The 19,081-nt window shown below is 41.2% G+C and overlaps 1 protein-coding gene and 2 non-coding genes across 4 annotated transcripts; all 3 read left to right on the plus strand.

Moving 5' to 3' along the window:
- The first annotated feature begins 1,092 nt into the window (after nucleotides 1-1,092).
- NCBP3 (nuclear cap binding subunit 3) lies at nucleotides 1,093-19,037 on the plus strand. Of its 2 annotated transcripts, none has more exons than XM_042830175.1 (16): nucleotides 1,093-1,309; nucleotides 2,797-2,862; nucleotides 3,607-3,712; nucleotides 4,702-4,827; nucleotides 6,294-6,422; nucleotides 8,360-8,433; nucleotides 9,353-9,461; nucleotides 10,203-10,302; nucleotides 10,636-10,742; nucleotides 11,216-11,501; nucleotides 12,283-12,440; nucleotides 13,507-13,671; nucleotides 13,756-17,153; nucleotides 18,002-18,076; nucleotides 18,373-18,437; nucleotides 18,866-19,037. In XM_042830175.1, the coding sequence occupies exons 1-13, from the start codon at nucleotides 1,103-1,105 to the stop codon at nucleotides 13,989-13,991; spliced, it is 1,869 nt and encodes a 622-aa protein (XP_042686109.1). In that variant the 5' UTR covers nucleotides 1,093-1,102; the 3' UTR covers nucleotides 13,992-17,153; nucleotides 18,002-18,076; nucleotides 18,373-18,437; nucleotides 18,866-19,037. The 2 variants fall into 2 exon arrangements, with proteins under 2 accessions (XP_042686109.1, XP_042686110.1); XM_042830176.1 differs by having other exon boundaries at nucleotides 1,093-1,255.
- Nucleotides 17,846-17,920, plus strand: LOC122166608. The gene has a single exon (XR_006170843.1). It is a non-coding gene; the product is annotated as a small nucleolar RNA SNORD49 (small nucleolar RNA).
- Nucleotides 18,719-18,792, plus strand: LOC122166605. The gene has a single exon (XR_006170840.1). It is a non-coding gene; the product is annotated as a small nucleolar RNA SNORD65 (small nucleolar RNA).
- Nucleotides 19,038-19,081: the final 44 nt, after the last annotated feature.

Here is a 19,081-nt window from a genome sequence, read left to right on the forward strand (position 1 = left end):
GTATGGATGAAGGGAGGAGCTTTTATGTTGCCAGCTGCAAAATTTCTTTATACCGAAGTCAAGATCTGCTGTTGAATTTTAGAATCATAGAATTGTTAAGATTGGAAAAGAGCTCTCAGATCTCCAAGTCCAACCCCAACCCAGCCCACCATGCCCACTGCCCATGTCCCTCAGTGCCACATCCCCACAGCTCTCAAACACCTCCAGGGATGAGGACTCTCCCACTTTGCTGTGCAGCTGTACCACTGCAGCACCACTCTTCCTGAGAAGAAACTGTTCCTAATATTCTACTTGAACCTCCCCCGTTGTAATTTAAGGCCACTACCTTTTGTTCTAAGGAAACCTATCACGGGGGGTGTGCTGGAGGACTGGTTTGAGAAGCAGCAACACAGGAATGAAGTAGGATGGGAGGGTCATGCAACCAGAGAAATATTAGGAATTTGTAATGGAATTAGCTGGATGTGATGCTGGTGACCACGAACTGAGGAAACACAGCTGTAGAGCCATCAGTTGTATTATGCGATGGATGCTAAAATACTGACGCTATTGGCCAAGGCAGGAACAAGCCCTGAGATACAGCATGGTTCTGTACCACTGTGTCCAATGGGATAGCTATGAACTACAGTGAGCAATTAGGATAATTAGCAGAATAAATAACTTATTTCGTGAGAATTGCTGAATGGAATTGTAATGGAATTTAGCATAGCGAAGAATGAAATGATTCCTATGGTTCCATAAGGCTTTTCTTGACATACCGCCGGGTGGGAAGGCAGTACGTGACAAAGGGAACAACCGAGCTGCGAACAGACACATAGAGACACATGGCTCCTGAGCAGCACAGAGGGGGAGCAAAACCGGAACGTTTGCAGCAGCCAGACTACTTTCGCCACTATCATTGTAGGAGGGGGAAATGGCGGCGAGCGGAGGAGCCGCTCTTTCTCTTCGTCTCTATGGCCGCGCTGAGCGCGTGGGCACCGCTCTTGCAGCAGCTCCGGGCGGCGCTCTATCCGCGTTGCCGTCTCTGTGGTGGCTCCGGGCGGCGGCGCTCTGCACCGCGGCGGGGCCGTCTCGTTGGCCGGGCGGAGGGCGGGCTTGGCGAGCCATGGCGGCCGTGCGGGGCCTGCGGATCTCGGTGAAAGCTGAGGCAGCGGCGACAACGGCAGAACTCCGCGGCCCGGAGCCTGAGCCTATGGAGGTGGAAGAAGGCGAGCTGGAGACCATCCCCGTGAGGCGATCGCTCCGAGAGCTCATCCCGGTGAGGGACGGGCAGGGGGAGCGAAGGAGGGACCGGCACCTGAGGGGGGGCAGGGTACGTAGGGGCGGCGCTGAGGCACCTGGGGGCTGACTGTGAGGGAACGGGGCATCGCGGGGCGGGAGGAGGAAAGTGGGGGGGGCTGAGGGGAGCGAGGGGGCGAAGGGAGGGAAGGGGGAGGTGAGGAGAGGAAGGGTGGGGGCTGTGGGGAGCTGAGGGCGGGGGGAACCGGCTGAGGAACGGGGCTGTGAGCGGGAGGCATCCGGCGGGGTGGGCTCTGAGGGTTGTTTCTTGTTCTGAGTCTTTTTTCTTACTTGCTGTCCTTAGATAAGTTCAGGTACGGTCAGGTTGAACGTGTGAAAGTGGGTCAGAGTTGATCTCCGTTCCTAAGTAGGCTTTTGTTCTGAAAACGCGTGTGGAAAATGCTTGAGAAACTAATCTCTAATTAGCTGGTTGATCGTCGTGCTTCAGCTTCTACCAAATACGTGGCCTAAGAGACGGCACTCTTCTCTATGGACTTCCTTGTGCTCCATCAGTCACCCCAAACTGGTGGTTTTGGTTGTTTTTTTTTCCCATTGAAAAAGTAATACGTTTATTTTGCTGTTCTCATATCTTTTAAATACCTGCAACTTTAAGGGAAGTTTGATACTAAGGAAAGCTGTTAGGCTCAGTGTGTGACTGTTTTCTAAGTGACTGACCTACTTTCTAGAAAAAGCCCTTTAGCCAAAATAATTATTGGAGCACAAGGGTAAACAGAACATTTATCCCTAGAGATAAGAAGGCAACATATGATCCTTATGTCACAAACCTTCCCTAGGAGATGGTTCTGAGGTTTCAGAATGAAGCAGTGCCATTGTTAAACATGCAGACAGGGACAGGGCTGGGTCACTGCTCCAGGGTTCGTGTTGTTCACTTCAGGCTTAAATTTCAGCGGTCTCCATTGGTGGAAATGAGTTTTATGCGTTTGTTTGTCATCATTGGTAGTGTTCCTCTTGGTCTGTAGCCTCGTAACAAACCAGTGATCATTCATATTGCTGCTTTTGGAAGCTGGCTTTAAAATAATGATAAAAAAATAGCAGTGAAAGACACTTGCTGAACTGTGGAAATGGTTTGGCATTCTGACTTTGCTCAAAACTGAAAATGGCAAATTTCAGGAGTCGCCTATTTTTGTAACGGCCCTGTTAAATCTGTGTGTGTTTTACAAGAAAATTACACCTGGCACCAAAGTGGTGAAAACTGTAGTTAGGAAAAGGTGTTTGATGGCTTCTGCTGTGTTGCTGAGACAAAGTAAAAACCTGAGCAATTAAATATTGTAAAAGCACACATTTCTCCTAGTAGAGGAATTTGGGTTCGCTTGATGTGCTTTAAATCTCACTGCTGTCAGTGAGGTTAAGTGCTTGTTTACCTGTCTCTGTAGGGATGTGTAGCTTGGAAAGGATCAAGGGCAAGAGATGGATTTCTCATAGGCCTGATTTGTTTTAGCACAGTGATTACGGTGCTGTCAGCATTCATTGAGTTTTCATCCCTGTTTTGCTTTGTTTCAGGACACCAGTAGGAGATACGAAAACAAAGCTGGAAGTTTCATTACTGGAATAGATGTAACATCCAAGGTAATTTTTGTTCTGTGGTTCTTTGAAGTGTTTTAATTATTGCTGCAGGAAAGGAGGAAGCACTGTGTCTTTCCTAAGAAGCATGGAAGCTTACCATTATGAAAACACTGTTTTCAATAACTAGAGAATTCTTCTTTATAGATTGCAAATGACATCTGGATAGGTTCTCTCTTGTCATTTTAAAGTAGCAAAATTTGTGTCCAAAACCTGAAAATGTTTGTATTGAAACTGCATTGATGCCACTCAGTATTGCAAAACAGTATCACTGTGTGAGACAGGTGAGCCTTCTCTTTTCTGTGAGTGATGGTATTTCAGTATTGTTACATGATGAATGTTCATTGTTCAAGATGGAGAAAGGTGGTGAAAGTGCTTATTTTAAGGCAGGCATTTTTTTTTTTAGTTTGTACTAGTTTTGTATATTGTTTGTACATTTGTTAGGAAGGAAAAATGAATGTTAATGTTCCATCATGGAAGCTGGGCGTGGGTTCAGGATAGTTTGTCTTCCCTGTGTCTTGGTCCTTATTACACTGCCAAACTTGCATTAGAAGTATTAAATGGCACAGTAACGTTTCAGTGAGTTCTTTTTGTGTTCTGAAACATACAGATCTCTTCAGAAATAACAGAGTTATTAATATAGATCGTTGCTGCTTGGTTGGCTGTATTTTAAATATCCAGTCCTATGATGTAAGTTGCTGGGAAGGCTGTGCTGTTCCTCTTTTGACTGCATCATTTCGCATTTTGCAGGAAGCAATTGAGAAAAAGGAACAAAGAGCAAAACGCTTCCATTTTCGAGCTGAAGTGAATCTTGCCCAAAGGAATGTAGCTCTGGATCGGGACATGATGAAGAAAGGTAGGAGTTTACCCAGCAATCAAGAAGGAAAGATCCTTTTGTTTACTTCCTCACAGTTCCTTTACTTGATTTATACTGTTTTATTTCCTACATCTCCCAATGTTTTTCCCAGATAATTTTCAAGAGAAATCACTTTATTTTGAAAACAATATTTTGAACTACTTTGTAACAGTGCTTATCATTTTCACTCCTTACTTTACTCACACCAGAAAAGAAAACATTTTTTATTTGATATTTGGCAGTGACACCTGATGTACGTGTCCAAGGTCTGTCTTCAGGACCAGTGCTGCCTTAAGAATATTTAAATTCCTTGAAAAGGCCTCAGGCACTGTTTGTGTGTGAGCATAGGACTCTGTCCTGTGCATAGAAAGATCAGGTTCCATGAGTGATGGCACATGTGCTGTCAGATGACAAGCTGGACGTGCTGGAGTATAAGCAGATAATCTGAGAGATGTGCACACACAACAGATCGGCATCTTTGGCATCCAGTTTGTTCCCAAGGCCTTTGTCCAGCTGGCAGCTTGGACCAACTAAGCTATGGCCTGTAAATTCTCTCCATGAGATGTGTGCAAAACTTGTACTATGTCCTGGTCATGGGTCTCGTTAGCATTATGTCTCTTCAGCACTGAGTGAAATTACTTTAGTAGCATTATAAAGAAAATGTGGAATACTGAAACCCCAAAACAAACAAACAAAAAAACATAGAACCATGACAAAAGAGAAGAAAACCTCTGTAAGGCAGTTTGATGCTTTTCAGTACCTGCAGCTCCCAGTGTTTGTAATGTTACAACCACCTTTCTCTCTTTAATTCTCAGTTAACATTTTACAGTGTGGGGTAACTCAAGTTCTAGTGTTGCAGATTGGTGAACATCATACTTCTACAACTTTAGCTTACTTTCAATGTTTGCTTTATAAATCCATGTATTATGAACATAAAAGCTTGCTTTGCAGAAACGAGTGTCAGTTTGACCTCTCTTCCTCTTTTATAGCAATTCCTAAAGTGAGACTGGACACAATTTACATTTGTGGCGTGGATGAAATGAGTACACAGGACATCTTTGCCTATTTCAAAGAATATCCTCCTGCTCACATCGAGTGGTTAGATGATACTTCATGTAAGTAAATGGAATCTTTTGTTTGTCATTCTTTATCTCTTATATCAGTGGAAGCTGTACCTTGGGTGTCTTTGTGGTTTTGTCTGTCTGTTTCCCTTTCATTAACCTTAGCCAAAAGGGATTTATAAGGAAAGAATTAACAGGGTGTGGTGAAAATCAAACCCACTGTCTGAATGAGTATTTAGAAAGAAAATGATTTAAAAATGACCTAAACATCTTGGCATTACACAAATTACTGACGTTGAAGGAGACTCAAATAAATATGCTGGTAGATAGAAGGGTGGCCAGTGATCAGAGTGTCATGGCAAGAGAGTCACTTGTGGAGGGTGTGAATTGACCTCATTACAAGTTAAAGTGGTATTGTTCAAAATATGGTGGTCTAATTAATACAATTAGAAGTGCTGAAGAGGGAAGGTGACTGGTGCATAGAGCAGCAAGTTATGTAGCTCTTAGAAAATGGAGTGAAGAAAACATGACAGGAGCTGTTTGTTGACAATCTGAAGTTATCAGAAAGGAACAACGGAAAGTAGCTTGCCAGTTCTGGTGTGGGGAAAAAATGGTCTAAAAATGTGGTGCTGCTTGTATTTTGGCACAAATAGTGTATCTGCTTGTGTCACAAAGGATAATGTTCAGAGAGCAGATTATTTAACTGCATGCAACTAGAGAGGTTGGCATGGTTTTGTGCTGGGAAGGAGCAGACTTGTTCCTATATTTGTTTAGTTCCTTCTCAAGGAGGAAATAGTGGGTGGAGGAAGGTGGCTGATGAATGAGACATGCATAGATTGGGAAGGGAATGCAAATTCACATAGCAAGGGCTGTTGTGAGGAGTATGCATGCAGTGAGGTTGCCAGAAAGATAAAAGATTCGACATCAACATGTATGAAATGCTCTTAATGAGCCTTACTTAAGTTTTACTTCAACAGCACCTGCTGATACTTGAGACATACAGGAAGCCCTTACTGACTGGTGTTGTTAACCTATGCACTGTGTAGCCTCTGAAGTGCTTGAGCAGTCTCTTATTTTTCTGCTCTTTGGAAAAGGTTAACAGAATTCTGTGCTAAGGTCCAAGGTTTGGTTAAATTTAAATAAAAAAGGAGAAATAAGCCTTGGGTTGTTGTTTTTTCTTATTTTTTTGATCTTTAATTGCATTTCTGTGCTAACACATTCATGATATACAGTGGCTGTTATTCAGTATTGTTTGCTCTGGTTTATACACGTGGTTATGCATTTTGGTGGGTTTGGTTATGGTCAGTTGTGTTTTTGTAGTGGGATAAAAGCTGTGTGTCCCCCAGGTGAACAAGGGTTGAAGAACAGGAATTCCCTTATGAAAGATCTGATTACTTCTTAGTCATGTCCCATGATAAGAACATTTCTGAACTTTTGTTTGCTGTTTCCCTCCAGTAAGGCAGTGCATGTGACACAAACTGCATTTTGTTTCTGTGTATGTTTCTATCTGTATGTCATAGGCAATGTGGTCTGGCTTGATGAAGTAACAGCAACACGGGCTCTAATAAACATGAGTTCCTTTCCTGATCAAGAGAAAGCAAAAGGCAGAGAAAACAATGAAGAGAAGACAGCTGAAAAAAGCAAGAAAGGTAGATGAGATGTGCATATACAGATGTCATCTGGTTAAATCAGTTAAACTTTAAACTTGTGCTTGGGTACTGCGTGATCTAAATGACTGAAGGAGCTTCTATCATATAGTTTCAGGTAAATGTATTCTGCCACTTTAAAAAAGGCTTTCATCTTGGAAACCTTTTGAAGAACTACTTCTTAAAAGGTGGGTTGGAGTTAGACCAACAGCAGTAATTTGGTCCGCACTCAACATGTTAGATGCAGGGTCAGATTGAGATGTGGTGGTTGCACAGAAATAAGTCTGTTATGTGCTTGCAAAGGCAGTGGAAGGATGGATATTTTAACTGTGGACACAGCAGGTCTAAGAACGTGTGCTGGTTTTGAAATACCATGGTTTATTCTTCACACCATCCTTCATGTATACCATCCACACCGCTGTGCAGAGCACCACCTCACTGCTGTGTGCATCATCTCTACGTCTGACTGCTTTACTTTCAAGACAGAAGCACTCTGAAGGGTCACCTGTAAAAGAGCAAAGCAGTGAACATACAGCTCAGTGTTGTGATAAATTTGGTATCTGAATGCCTCAGTTGTAAATTCGTTCTACAGGTGTAAATTAAGAGTCAGACCAATATGATGAATTGTTTCAAAGTACTGTCCTGAGGAGTACAAAGTGAAGGGAGGTGTTTTATTTATGAACTCTTTGAACAAAATGCAGGTGGACAATCTATTTTATATTCACAGTGCTACCAAAAGCCTTTTTGTAAAATTTGGGCTTTAAACTTATGGATGCTTCTAACTCATTCCCTTTTCTTGTTGCTTTTCTCTACAATGCAGTGGCTCCTCCACCATCCATGTGACTTTAAAATATTGATAATGCTTCAAGTAAGATTTGCTACAAGGTTTTTGCAGATTAGTGAATGTCTTTTTTAAATGGAGCATAAAAATATGTATATTAATCTTGTTGGCTACAGTATCCACGCTGCATCATCAAAATCATGTCATTTAAATTCCTCCTACATAATCTTACTCACCTGTTCAGCTGGAAAAGTGGGATGCTGGATGGAGTACAAGCTGTGCAGATTACATCTTAAGGTGTGAGGTGCATACAGATGTATTAAAGTAGTCTGGCTCAGGTATGTTTCTTTTCTAGGTAAGAACTTGAGGCCTATGTAGACATTTAGGGTTGCAGGAGACACGTCTTTACAGTGAGAGGCTAATACAAAATTGGATGTTTGAATGCTGTCCCTGATAGAAGTCAGCTAACGTTTGATTTTGGCTAATTTGTTTCCTGAAATTCTCTTTGGAGTCAGATTGGTTCATTGTGCTTTACTTTTTCCTTTGAACTTGGGTGTAGTTGTCAAGATTTTTTTAATAGCTGTGGTTCCATATTAGAAGTTGTCAAGTCCAGTCAGAGGAGATTTAAGACAAGGAGCTGTGAAATATAGAAGAGGGTTTTTTAGTTGTGTGTCTTTTGGGGAGGCTCAAAAACAATTTCCAACAATTCCAACAATTTTCTTCCTGTGAGCTAAAAAAACAACAAAGAAGACCTGAAAACCTGTTTCACGTTGTGAATATTGGATACCTGTAGGTACTTGCAGCGTTTGAAAGGGAGTTGGAAGGAAACAGGCTTTGATCCACCTTTTGCAGTCTTGTCCTTGCTGATCTCTGTCATACTTAGAAATTACAGTGCAATTTCATTTGCTTTCAGATAAGTAAACTGATAATCCATGCCTCTGGCACTTACCTGTATGGGGTCTGTCTGGTTGATGTTAATTAATCTGTGCTCATGTGTGCTTCAGCTTTCTGTAGACGTTCACTGTTTCGATTACTCTCTAGGCTGCACAGAGGAATTGATAACACCTTCAGTCTGATTTCAGAGACTGTAGAGAATAATATTGAAATGAACCAGCACATTAAAATGTAGATTTCTTTTCTCTATTATTTTCCTCTTTAGAAAAACAGGAGGAAAGTACTGATGATGAGACAGAAGAAGGCGAGGTTGAGGATGAAAATCCAAGTGACATTGAGGTCAGTATAGAAAGCAAATGAGAACCCATTATGGGAGTTTTGCTCTGAGTGATGGAAAGTATTCATGACATGATGGTTTTTACCATATATGCTCATAATTTACAATTTCATTATCAAAGCAAATAAGGTGGGGAAGAAGGCAGGAAGTGCAGACGTGCTGCTGGTGAGAATAGCCTCATAAAAGTGCTTTGTGAAAGTAATTTCTGAAGACTGATAGGGCAGCCAGCATGTAAGAGCTAGACTGACTGCTCTATCCTGTTAAAGGAGACAATGAAAAGAAAACAGTGGAAGGCAGCAGCCTTTCAGTATAGAAGGCAGTGTATAAAGTGGGGAAAAAAAAGGGGATTTAGGCTGCCCGTAGATATATGTGGGCATCAGCATACACATTGATTTCTGTAAGTAGTTTAATCTTCACTGGTTGAATACATATAATGGGTGTCATCAGTATTTTCTTTAGGAGTGGCGCAGCAAACACTCACCCAGATTATGGAAATGTGAATTTTAGCTTATAGAAAGCAGTTATAAATGAAACAAACCAATGCCTGTAAGTTGGTGTGCGAGGGCAGGAGAACCCATTGGTGAGACTGTTTGTAGATGAAATAAAACAAACAAAAGAAATCACATCTTTCTTTTTCAGTGTCCAAGTTTATTTATTCATTTCAGTCATATTGTAGTTTCATTTGAAAACTTATTGAATAATCTGAAGAAGTGTTATGAAGGAAGAGACAAAAATATTTAAAACCTGTTGACAAAAAAAAAATTCCAATACGTAGTAATTTGTCAAGAAAGAAGTGGAGTTAGTCTGAACAGAATCTGAAAAGTAATTTAATAACCAAGGGGTTGCTTTTCTGCAAGCAATCCATTTTCATTCAAAAGTAATTTTATTTTTGAGTCCAAAATACCTTTTTTGCCCCCAAAGTTGGATGCCCTCACCCAGGTAGAAGAGGATTCTCTCCTGCGTAATGATCTTCGCCCTGCCAATAAACTGGCTAAAGGAAACAAGCTATTCATGAGATTTGCTACTAAAGGTAAATGAACAGCTTAACAAGCATAATGAATTAATTGCTTGTTGCAGTTTTATTTGTTGACTAATTAATTACTTGAAGTACCTAATTTTTATTTGCAAAATGGTTAGGTTTTTTGCTAATTATTAGGTATTAAGATTTTGCTATGAATACACATTTAGTGTGTGAATTAAATCCAGTTCATATTGTATGAAGATTATTGTACATAAAATATTATCTTGGGTTCAGGGCATTCTTCCCAATACCATAGAATAGGTTTTACAGTGCACTTCTCCACCGAGGAAAATTTCACATTTTATAAATATGGAAATCAGTTGTGATGTTTATGAGGTACTGATGGAAATTGTCACTTAATGCAGTTGAGATATTAAATTATATTTATGGATAAAATGAAAACGCATATAATTTCTGAGCCATGTGGAAGGTGGCAGATCCATAAAGAAAAGAAAGGTTGGGAATAAGGTAAGTGTGGCCTGCAGCAGTTGCAGTGGGATGCAGTGTTCCTTTAAGCTGATACAGAAACTCAGTCTCCACGGAGTTGGGCACAAATAAAACTGTGGCTGTAGGAGAAATTTCATTTGGGTTGTCAGCAAAATTGTATTGTCCAGAAAACAAATTGAAAGAAATACCAGGGACCTGTAACACATAATCAGTCTTCCTTTCACTCTGTGCCTGTCTGACTGGATGCTAGCGAGGTATATTCAAAGAGGAAAGGAAATATTCTTTTAACTTATGTTTTTTCAGATGACAAAAAAGAACTGGGAGCTGCAAGGAGAAGCCAGTATTACATGAAGTATGGCAATCCCAATTATGGAGGCATGAAGGGGATTCTTAGTAATTCTTGGTGAGTGCAGGATGCAGGAATTGGAATGCTGCAGATGCTCAGACAAGGTGGTTCAAAGCTGTTGTAACTTGCAGATTTTTTTTTTCTTTTGGTTCCTGTAGATATATCTCAAGTGTGAGTAATGTTTTTGCAAAGTGATGATGTATTTGCTGGGGAATATTTTGTTGTGACAGTAAAAAAGTTTTGTATTCAGAACACACACACACACACAGAACAGTTCTCTGGCATAAATGGCTGTTGTTGAAGTGAGTGATAACTGCACGTGCTTAATCCAGGATTGGTTACAGCTCATTTCTTGGTGATAGGAACATCATTCTTTTAATGGTGTTTCAGGAAACGGAGGTACCATTCGCGTCGAATCCATCGGGATGTGATAAAGAAAAGGACCTTCATTGGGGATGATGTTGGCCTGACTCCTCCTTACAAACATCGGCATTCGGGTAATTGCTGACAGTGTCAAAGCTGTACCAGTGTAACTGGGGAAGTGGAGGGCTGGATGCCTTATTTGTGATGTTACTACTTACAGGAGTGGAGAGGATTCTCATAAGCCAGCAGTTGTCACATTAAGTCCTGCATGATGATAGGAATTGTTATGTTCAGGTCAGCATGAACTGCCCCACAACAAGAGGCAGTTATACCGTGTGTGTTGAGTCCAGCTACATGCTTGAGCAGTATCCTGGGGTACTGGAACACTATGGGCTTTTTTTCTCCTGTAGTGATTTTCTCCCTCTTAGATTATTCTGTAGTATAGATTCCACTTAGAATATTTTGGAAAATATTCTTTTTAGCTTTGAAGAACTACAGAGACTCATTTCTATTGCATCACTTCTTTACGGTAATAATTTTCTGCCTTGTTCTTACCTACGATAAATGATAAACTTCAGTTTCTCAGAATCAGTTTGTGTTGCTGTAGGCTTGGTAAATGTTCCTGAGGAGCCTATTGAGGAGGAAGAGGAGGAGGAAGAAGTTCAGGATATGGATGAAGATGACAGAGTTGTTGTAGAGTACCGTGATGATTTACAGCCTTTCAAACAGTCCCGAGACCGCGGTACGGCGAGGCGATCGAGTGCAAGTGCATCTGATTCTGATGAAATGGACTATGATCTGGAACTGAAAATGATATCGACCCCCTCTCCCAAAAAGAGCATGAAAATGACAATGTATGCAGACGAAGTGGAATCACAACTGAAAAATATTAGGTAAAGGTTCCCTGTTCTTTAGAAGCGTCAGTGAAAAGGCATTTCAAATGTAACCAGTGACAGTGCTGTCAAAGCTTAAAGGCATACTGTTGAAGCTGCTATTTCAGTTCTTAACATAATTTTGCAGTAGACATTTTAGAGGTGAAATGCAAAATACAGAAAAGCCTGTATTGGTCTTTTCTTTCCAATTAACGTATTTAAAATGCAGCTTCCTTTGTAGATTTCTGCAACCCAGCACCATGATGATGATAAAACTCAAAGTGGAATCAATGGAAATGTAAGGAAGCAAAATTAAGCTCTTGCATTTCATAGGTAGGGCAGCCATCCTCAGGTGTAGATGAGAAAAAAGTAATTTATGTTCATTGTGGACTCATTAACCAAAGCTGCATATACTGTGGGCAATCAGAATAATTTTAATGTACATCCCTTTGGCAGTATGAGTCATTACAACAGTTCATTTTAACATCAGACCTTTTACCAGTTCTGAGGTTGTTCATTTGCTTTGAATTTTGATGCAGAGGGCACAGCCTTACAGAGACAAGCTTGATATCTGCCTTGTAGCAGATACTGAGGAGTTTGTGTGATTACAGTTAGACTTTGGATTCTCACTGAAAAGCATGCTCATATAAGTAACATTTTTGGGTCTTTTTGCTTTTTTTACCTCTGTTTCTCAGTAGAGCAATCCTGATAACACTGTTTTCTATCACTCCACATACAAGAAGATCTGAGAACTGCACTAGATTTCATTTTGCTTAAGGGACTTTATTATTGTTTTATTTAGGAATTCCATGCGAGCAGATAGCATAGCAACCAGTAATGTGAAAAACAGGATTGGCAGTAAAGGATTATCAGACAAAGTTGTAGATGTAAGACTACTGTTAGAAGAAAAACGTCAGAATAACAACGGGCTGCGCCAGCCGAACAGCACTGTAAAATCAGGTAATGTGAAACTCTTATGCTGTGCAGAATTATGACTCTCTTACTAATTGATGTCGTCATTTTACATCAGTCCTCCAATGCAACTTAGAAACATGAGGAAATCCTATTCATCAGCACTTTCTGCATTCCAATGGTTAATTTCTCCTCGCTAAGAGGCAGAGTTGGAGGTTGCTTTGGGGGAAGAGTACTATTCCATTTAAGTGACAGAGTGACATTTATTTTTATCTAATTTCTTTGCCTGCATTTATTTCCCCCCCCCCCCCCACACACACTTTGTCCCTTTTAATTTGCTTACTTATTGAGGCAGATTCTGTATGACATCATGGGAACCTGTATTGATGGGAAGCTCATGAGCAAACTGAAACATGAGGCACTAACTACATGACTACATGACATAACTACATGAAATAATACATATATGGAAGTATATATGTGTCTAGCTATATATATGTGTATATGAACTATTTTTTCAAATGGCAGTCTTTATTTATTTTATGCTGACTTGCTCTTCTTGGCACAGGTGTGTGTAATTGCAGCTTCTGACACAGATAGTATCCAGAGAATTATCTGACTGATCATGGGTTAAGTGTCAGTATATTTAGCATTTTTATATTCTTATTTCCATTTAATTCTGTAAAATATTAAGAGGTATTGGAACTCTAAGGCAAAGTATCTATAATCTGAAAAAAAAAATCATTGGAGGCTTCACAATTACCTTATAATCATAGCTCATGCTGGACACGTATATGCTGTGCTGCTAAAACAAATGCAACAAGCCATGGACTAACAGCTAATTTTTGGGTCATCTGGACAAAATATAACCTGAAAACATTAAATACCACATTTTATTGCCAGAGAACAGCAGAATCTGGATAACATTTTATTGCAAGCTTTGTCGAGACTGAAATCTGAATATGAAGGACTTAGTGAAAAGAGGATAGAAAAGATGAGAACATTTGTCTAGTTCTGAATTCTATGAAGTGTGCAATGAGCGTCACATTAGCTGGCAGAACTAAAGTAAAAGCAGCGTGGTTTTTGTTGTTCTGATCACTGAAAATATCCCTAGATGTGCGGCAAAGACTGGGAAAAAGACCACACTCCCCAGAAGTTAAGCCTCCAAGCAGCATCTCTGCTCCTCGTCGAGAACCAATATCAGACGTACACAGCCGGTTAGGAATCCCAAAGCAGGATGTAAAAGGCCTCTACTCTGATACCAGGGAGAAGAAATCAGGTCAGTTTTGTGCTGGAGTGGAAGTTTAAAGAAATGCAGTACATTCCTGTTAGTTTTCAATGTGCTTGTTTTTCATCTTACTAGGTAATCTATGGACCCGGTTAGGTTCTGCTCCGAAGACACAAGAAAAGACTTCAGATAAACCTGAGAACTCCGTGGCATCTCCAGAGGAAGATGATTCAGAGCTCCAGCGGGTTTGGGGTGCTCTCATTAAGGAAAAAGAGGAGTCTCGGCAAAAAAAGAGTCGATTGGATAATTTACCATCTCTACAAATTGAAATCAGCCGAGAAAGCAGTTCTGGATCAGATACTGAATCATGATTTTACACTTTGATCCTCAAGATCATGACTCTGCAGTGTGGCAAGATTTCCTTTGCCCAAAAGCTGAACACTGGCAAAGACTCTGCAGTGAAGGTTCCAGAAATGTCTCAGTTCCTTTTATACTAAAATAGAGATGCATATGCCACTTGAAACCTAAAGCAATCATGTTTGTCTGGAGTCTGTGGTTGGCCCTGTGTTATGTAGGGCGTTGTCTTATATGTTAATTACAGCAAACCTGTAGTTAATTCTAGCCAAACACTTTTCCCTAACCTCTGAATTTAAAAGAAGAGGGAAAAATACTCTGTATTTTTAAGAAGACCTTTTTGTTCTTAATATTTTTAACATGGAGTCTTTTAACAAAATGTTTTACACAGTTCATCCAAAGAACAGGGCATTTCACAGTCAGCACCATTGCCTTGCCCTTCTGGCACTTACCAGCACCTTTCTTCTTAAAGTAATAACAATAATGCTTCCTGGGTAAGCAGCCAGCAAGGAGAAAGCATGAAGGGTCTGCCACGTTCCCTTCCTCCAAAATAATGAATGTAAATCCAACGTTGTAGTATAGTGAGGTTTCATGAGGTATCCATATGGCATCACTGCTCTCCAGGAATTCATGTATTTGTTTTGGTGATGCTGTGTTCTGCTCTAGCGGGGATTGCAGTGTTTCAGACTGCAAAGTTGGTTGAGAGAATTGTGCAAATTCCTGAAGGTTTTTCTTATCTTTTTTTTTTTTTTTTTCTAGTTACATATTGAGAAATTACATTTCTCTCATTCAGCTGTATTATGTTTTGAAGAAATCTAACAGTTTAAATACTTACATTTTTATATTTGTGGAAATTTCCTGTTGGCCATGGTGAAAAAAGCTATAGTGATGTTTTCCTATGTGCTGTTTGACTATACATATATATAACTGAAAGAGAAAAGGAAAACTATAGGATCACTGTCCCATGTCAATATTTTTGAGTGTTCTTGTATAGTACACGTGGATGTGCACATGGTTGACCTGTTACATTCAGCTTTTTTTTTTTACCTGCGTATCCTCTCTACATAAAAGTTTGATCAGAGTGCAGCTGCAATTTTTTCTTCTTCTTGTTGCCTGTGGCATATATTTTAATTGCCAGTAATTCTAAATGAGAATTAATGATAGCACGTCGTGTTTTGCTGAACAGAACAGGTGGCAAAAAACATTGTCTGCTATGTTTTTGACAGTCTGAGGATGTTTGCTTTGTCTTTAGGACTCATCCTGGAGAAGAAGATGTTGGGGGGAGGGATTTTATCAACGTGTATATAAATACCTGAAGGGAGGATGCAAAGAAGAGAGCTGTGCTATCTTCAGTGGCACCCAGCGTTAGGATAAGAGGCAGAAGGCACAAACTGGAACACAGAAGATTCTGTCTGAACTTCAGGAAGCACTTCTTTACACTGTGGATGATGGAGCACTGGCTGTGCAGAGAGCTTGTGGAGCTTTGAAATCCTTGAAGGTGTCAGAAGCTGCCTGGATACAACTCTGGATGGCCCTGTTTGTGCAGGGGGTTGGCAGGTGACCTCCAGATGTCCCTTCCGACCTCTCAACCATTTTGTGATTCTGTCCCTACTTCCCAGGTTCTGTCAGTCCAAATTGAGAGTATATCTCTCTTCTCCTGTCTGCCTTTTTAGCATTTTTTTTTCCTCTTCCTCTCTTTGTGTTTTTGTTTATTTGTGGTTTTTGTTTGTTTGGTTGTCTACTAAGTTGGAGTAGGTTTGAAGTTTCACGGAAGTAAGGAGTCTGCAATTAACTTTCTTACTGCTTTAAGCAGCATGTAAAATGAGAGTTGAAATGAAAGGTACAGTGATGAGAAATGTAAGCCAGGGACTGCCTGGGCTTCACGTCTTCTTTCCTTGTTTTGTGACACCCTGCAGTTTATATTTAATTATTGAATATATAAATATGACTCACAAAAAAAGTGCTGTTGAGAGTAAACAACTGCAATGTCTGATCACTGTAAGAATTCATTTCAGTGTGTGCTTTCATTAATATCCCTTCCAAAGCTTTGAAGTAGAATCACACCTTACCCATTCCTCAAGACCCTGATGAAATTCATTTAACCAGTCTCTTTTTGCCAGTAAACCTTCACGTTGTGTTACTGCTTTGAATCCATTCTGACTTTGCCTTTTTCTGAAAAGAGGAGGTAGGTATCAACCACACGTCGTGTCTGTGAGCATTGCTTTCTGTGTTACTGTGAATTGAGGTCAGTGCCTGGCCGAGGGCTGCTCTTCACCTCCCTGATAACCACTGTGCTTCCAGGTAAATATTCATCACTTGAGCCTGGTGAAGGGTGGGCTGCTGGTGTGAAAGATGGAATGGGAAGAGAAAATCTCTTCAGCTGAGAGCTGATCTGATGGGTGTATGAATGAGAAAAGTGTGGGCAGTGGCTGGCATTTAAGGAGGAAGAGCCTTTAGCACTGCGTCTGTCTTCCATGTAATCAGAAATGCACCTCTGTTTGGAAGGGAGGATTGTGTGTTAATGACAGCACAGGATCCCAGCTGCCAGGAAATACAAGTCTGCTGTTTTAGGGACGTACTGAGAACCTTTTTTCCCCCCTTTTTCATTTTTTTCCTTTTTTTTTTTTTTCCTCCTTTTCTCCCTTTTCTCTTCAATCATCCTTTTTCTTTTTGCAATAAGAGTGTTCGCCTGATTTTCTTTCCTGATTTTGTACGAAGAAGCCTCGGAAGGTACCTGCTGCTATCAGGAATGCTACTTTTGTTCTTCCTTAGTTACCCAGACGTGGATTTCTGTGTTTTAAATCGTCAGTGGGCACTTTATCATAACTAACATAAATCCAGAAGACTGATAGAAGAGTTTCCTGCAAGTCCCTTCTTTCTCTTTGCGATTCTGGAGCCGCACAGCCTCCATCCCCCAGCAATTAGCTGTAGCCCCCATTTGAACCCTGCCACCCCTTCCTTCCTCGCTGCAGGAAATGGACGCCTTGCTCCCCCCGCCTCGCCTGAGCAGTGGTACAGCCCACCCACATCTCGCGAGAACAGCGGTGCGGCCTGCCCCCCCGCCGTAGGATGGCACATCCCGAGCCTTTATAAGCGGGTGCAGCAGCTCTTCCCGCCCTTTCTCCTCGTGCGCCTGGTCGCGGTGCGGTGGCGTGTGGAAGGCGCTCGGCAGGGCTGAGGTGAGGACTCCCACCGTCGGGCAGCGGTGATGCACGCCGTTCCTCCTCGCCCTCCAGGGGCTACAGGCGCCAGTTGAGGGATGTAAAGGAGAATGGGTCTCGCTCATCCCGTCCCCGCAGGCCCTCATTGAGGCGGATGGGGGCCCAGGGCCCCGCTCGGAGTGCTCTGGCAGCTGCGCCGCGGTCCGAACTGAGGTGAGCGAGGCTGGGAGGACTTGGGCTGGGGCAGATTCTTAGTGCTGAGCCTTCTGAGGCCTACTGTGGGTTTTTACTTTTATACCTCCTCCTCACTTCCCTTTCCTCCCCCTCCCCCCCCTTTTCCTCCTTTGATCCTTGAGAGACTTACTGTAGCAAATGTACTTCTGCGAGTTGCTAGACTTACTGCTGAGGAGTACTGCTTTAATGCTTGTTTGGTGTCTGTTTCCCCAGCGGAACGGTGCCTCGAAGCAAAGAGTAACGTGTTAAGAACATTCTAGATCTTTCGTTGTATACCAGTGATATAAAGTAGCTAAGTGCAGGGCTGCTAATTGAAAATAACCTGTAGCAGTTTTAATTAAGCATATAAAGCTATGAAAAGCAAACGTCATGTCCTGATAACACAGTTAATGCTTTATATTAGCAAAGGGGAGAGGGTACAGTCAATTCAGCGTGAAGCTGTTCCTCTGTGTATTGACCTATCAGAGTTGCTGGCTGTTGATGATGATACCCCAGAATAGGAAGTGCCGTCAGATGCGAGAACTGACGATAACCTTCTTATTTGTCTGAAATACAGCTGCACGTGTGTGAACTTGAAGTCATCTACACCTTGTCTGCTAGGACTAATGGGTCAATGTTTATTTGCTTTGCAGAACCTGGGATTTCCAGGTGATGTGATACAATAACGATTGGGAGCAGGCATCTCTGGAGATGGCCGTAATGTGAAGGTAGGTGGTGAATTTCATTGGGCCACGTAGAGATTCCTAAAAGGCAGAATCTGTTGAGAATAAATGGATCTTATTGATCGTAAAACAAAAACAAAAACAAAAAAAACACACGGGAAGCATATTTTGTATGGTTATCCTTCATGGCTTGAATCAGTCTACTTTCCTTCCTCTTCCTTCCTCTCTTACTTAAAATATAAAGCCAATTTTCTGGGATCCTTAGACATAATTACCACTTGCCACATACTCATAGTTGTTAATCATAGAATCATAATGATTAATGTTTATTTATGTTACAGCCCTTCACACGGCCCTGGGACAGAAGTGAGACTGGAAGAGCAAGAGTTTGAAGAGTTTGTTGTGGGTGAGTTGTAACATTCTGTGTGCTCTTAATTCACTGTGGTGCTTTTGGGCTGCAGTCTCACAAACGTTGTGTGGTTGAGAGCATTTTCATTGGCCTTTTTTTTTTTCCTGTGTGTTTTTAGCTCTAAAACAGTGATTGATGAAGTTGTAGGACAAAACAGCACTTTGTTGGGCTGAAATACTGAGGTTAAACATACAGGAGCTGCTGTCTTCTGCGCTATATACAGCAGTATAGAACAAAGGTGCTTGTTTTAGAAACACAGCAATGTATCTGAGGATATCATATGATGAAATTAACCAAAAATTGCTGGAATTACCGGCAGATTGACTGGTGGTGAGCAAAGGTTTTTCTGATGATATCACTTAAATTAACAAAAAGGTAAGCAACGAATGTTGGATGGTCAACTTATTCCTGCCGTTGTATTGCAGGTGTTGATGCTGAAAGCACGTTTGTTTGAGGAAGAAGGAACCCAATGGAACACGAGTGAGCTTGGCAGCTGATCTTTGAAAACACCACCTGTTTTTCTGTGCATGAACTTTGAAGATAAAACAATGTTCAGACTGTTTTGATACACATTAAAGTTGTAAAACAAAAACCAAACCTTCAGTCTGCTTTTGTCACTCATTGCATAAAGAAATGAGACT

This window comes from Centrocercus urophasianus, unplaced genomic scaffold (genome assembly GCF_019232065.1).
Source record: "Centrocercus urophasianus isolate 14NV4802_14NV808 unplaced genomic scaffold, USGS_Curo_1.0 seq_33, whole genome shotgun sequence".
In the NCBI taxonomy this organism is placed as follows: domain Eukaryota; kingdom Metazoa; phylum Chordata; class Aves; order Galliformes; family Phasianidae; genus Centrocercus; species Centrocercus urophasianus.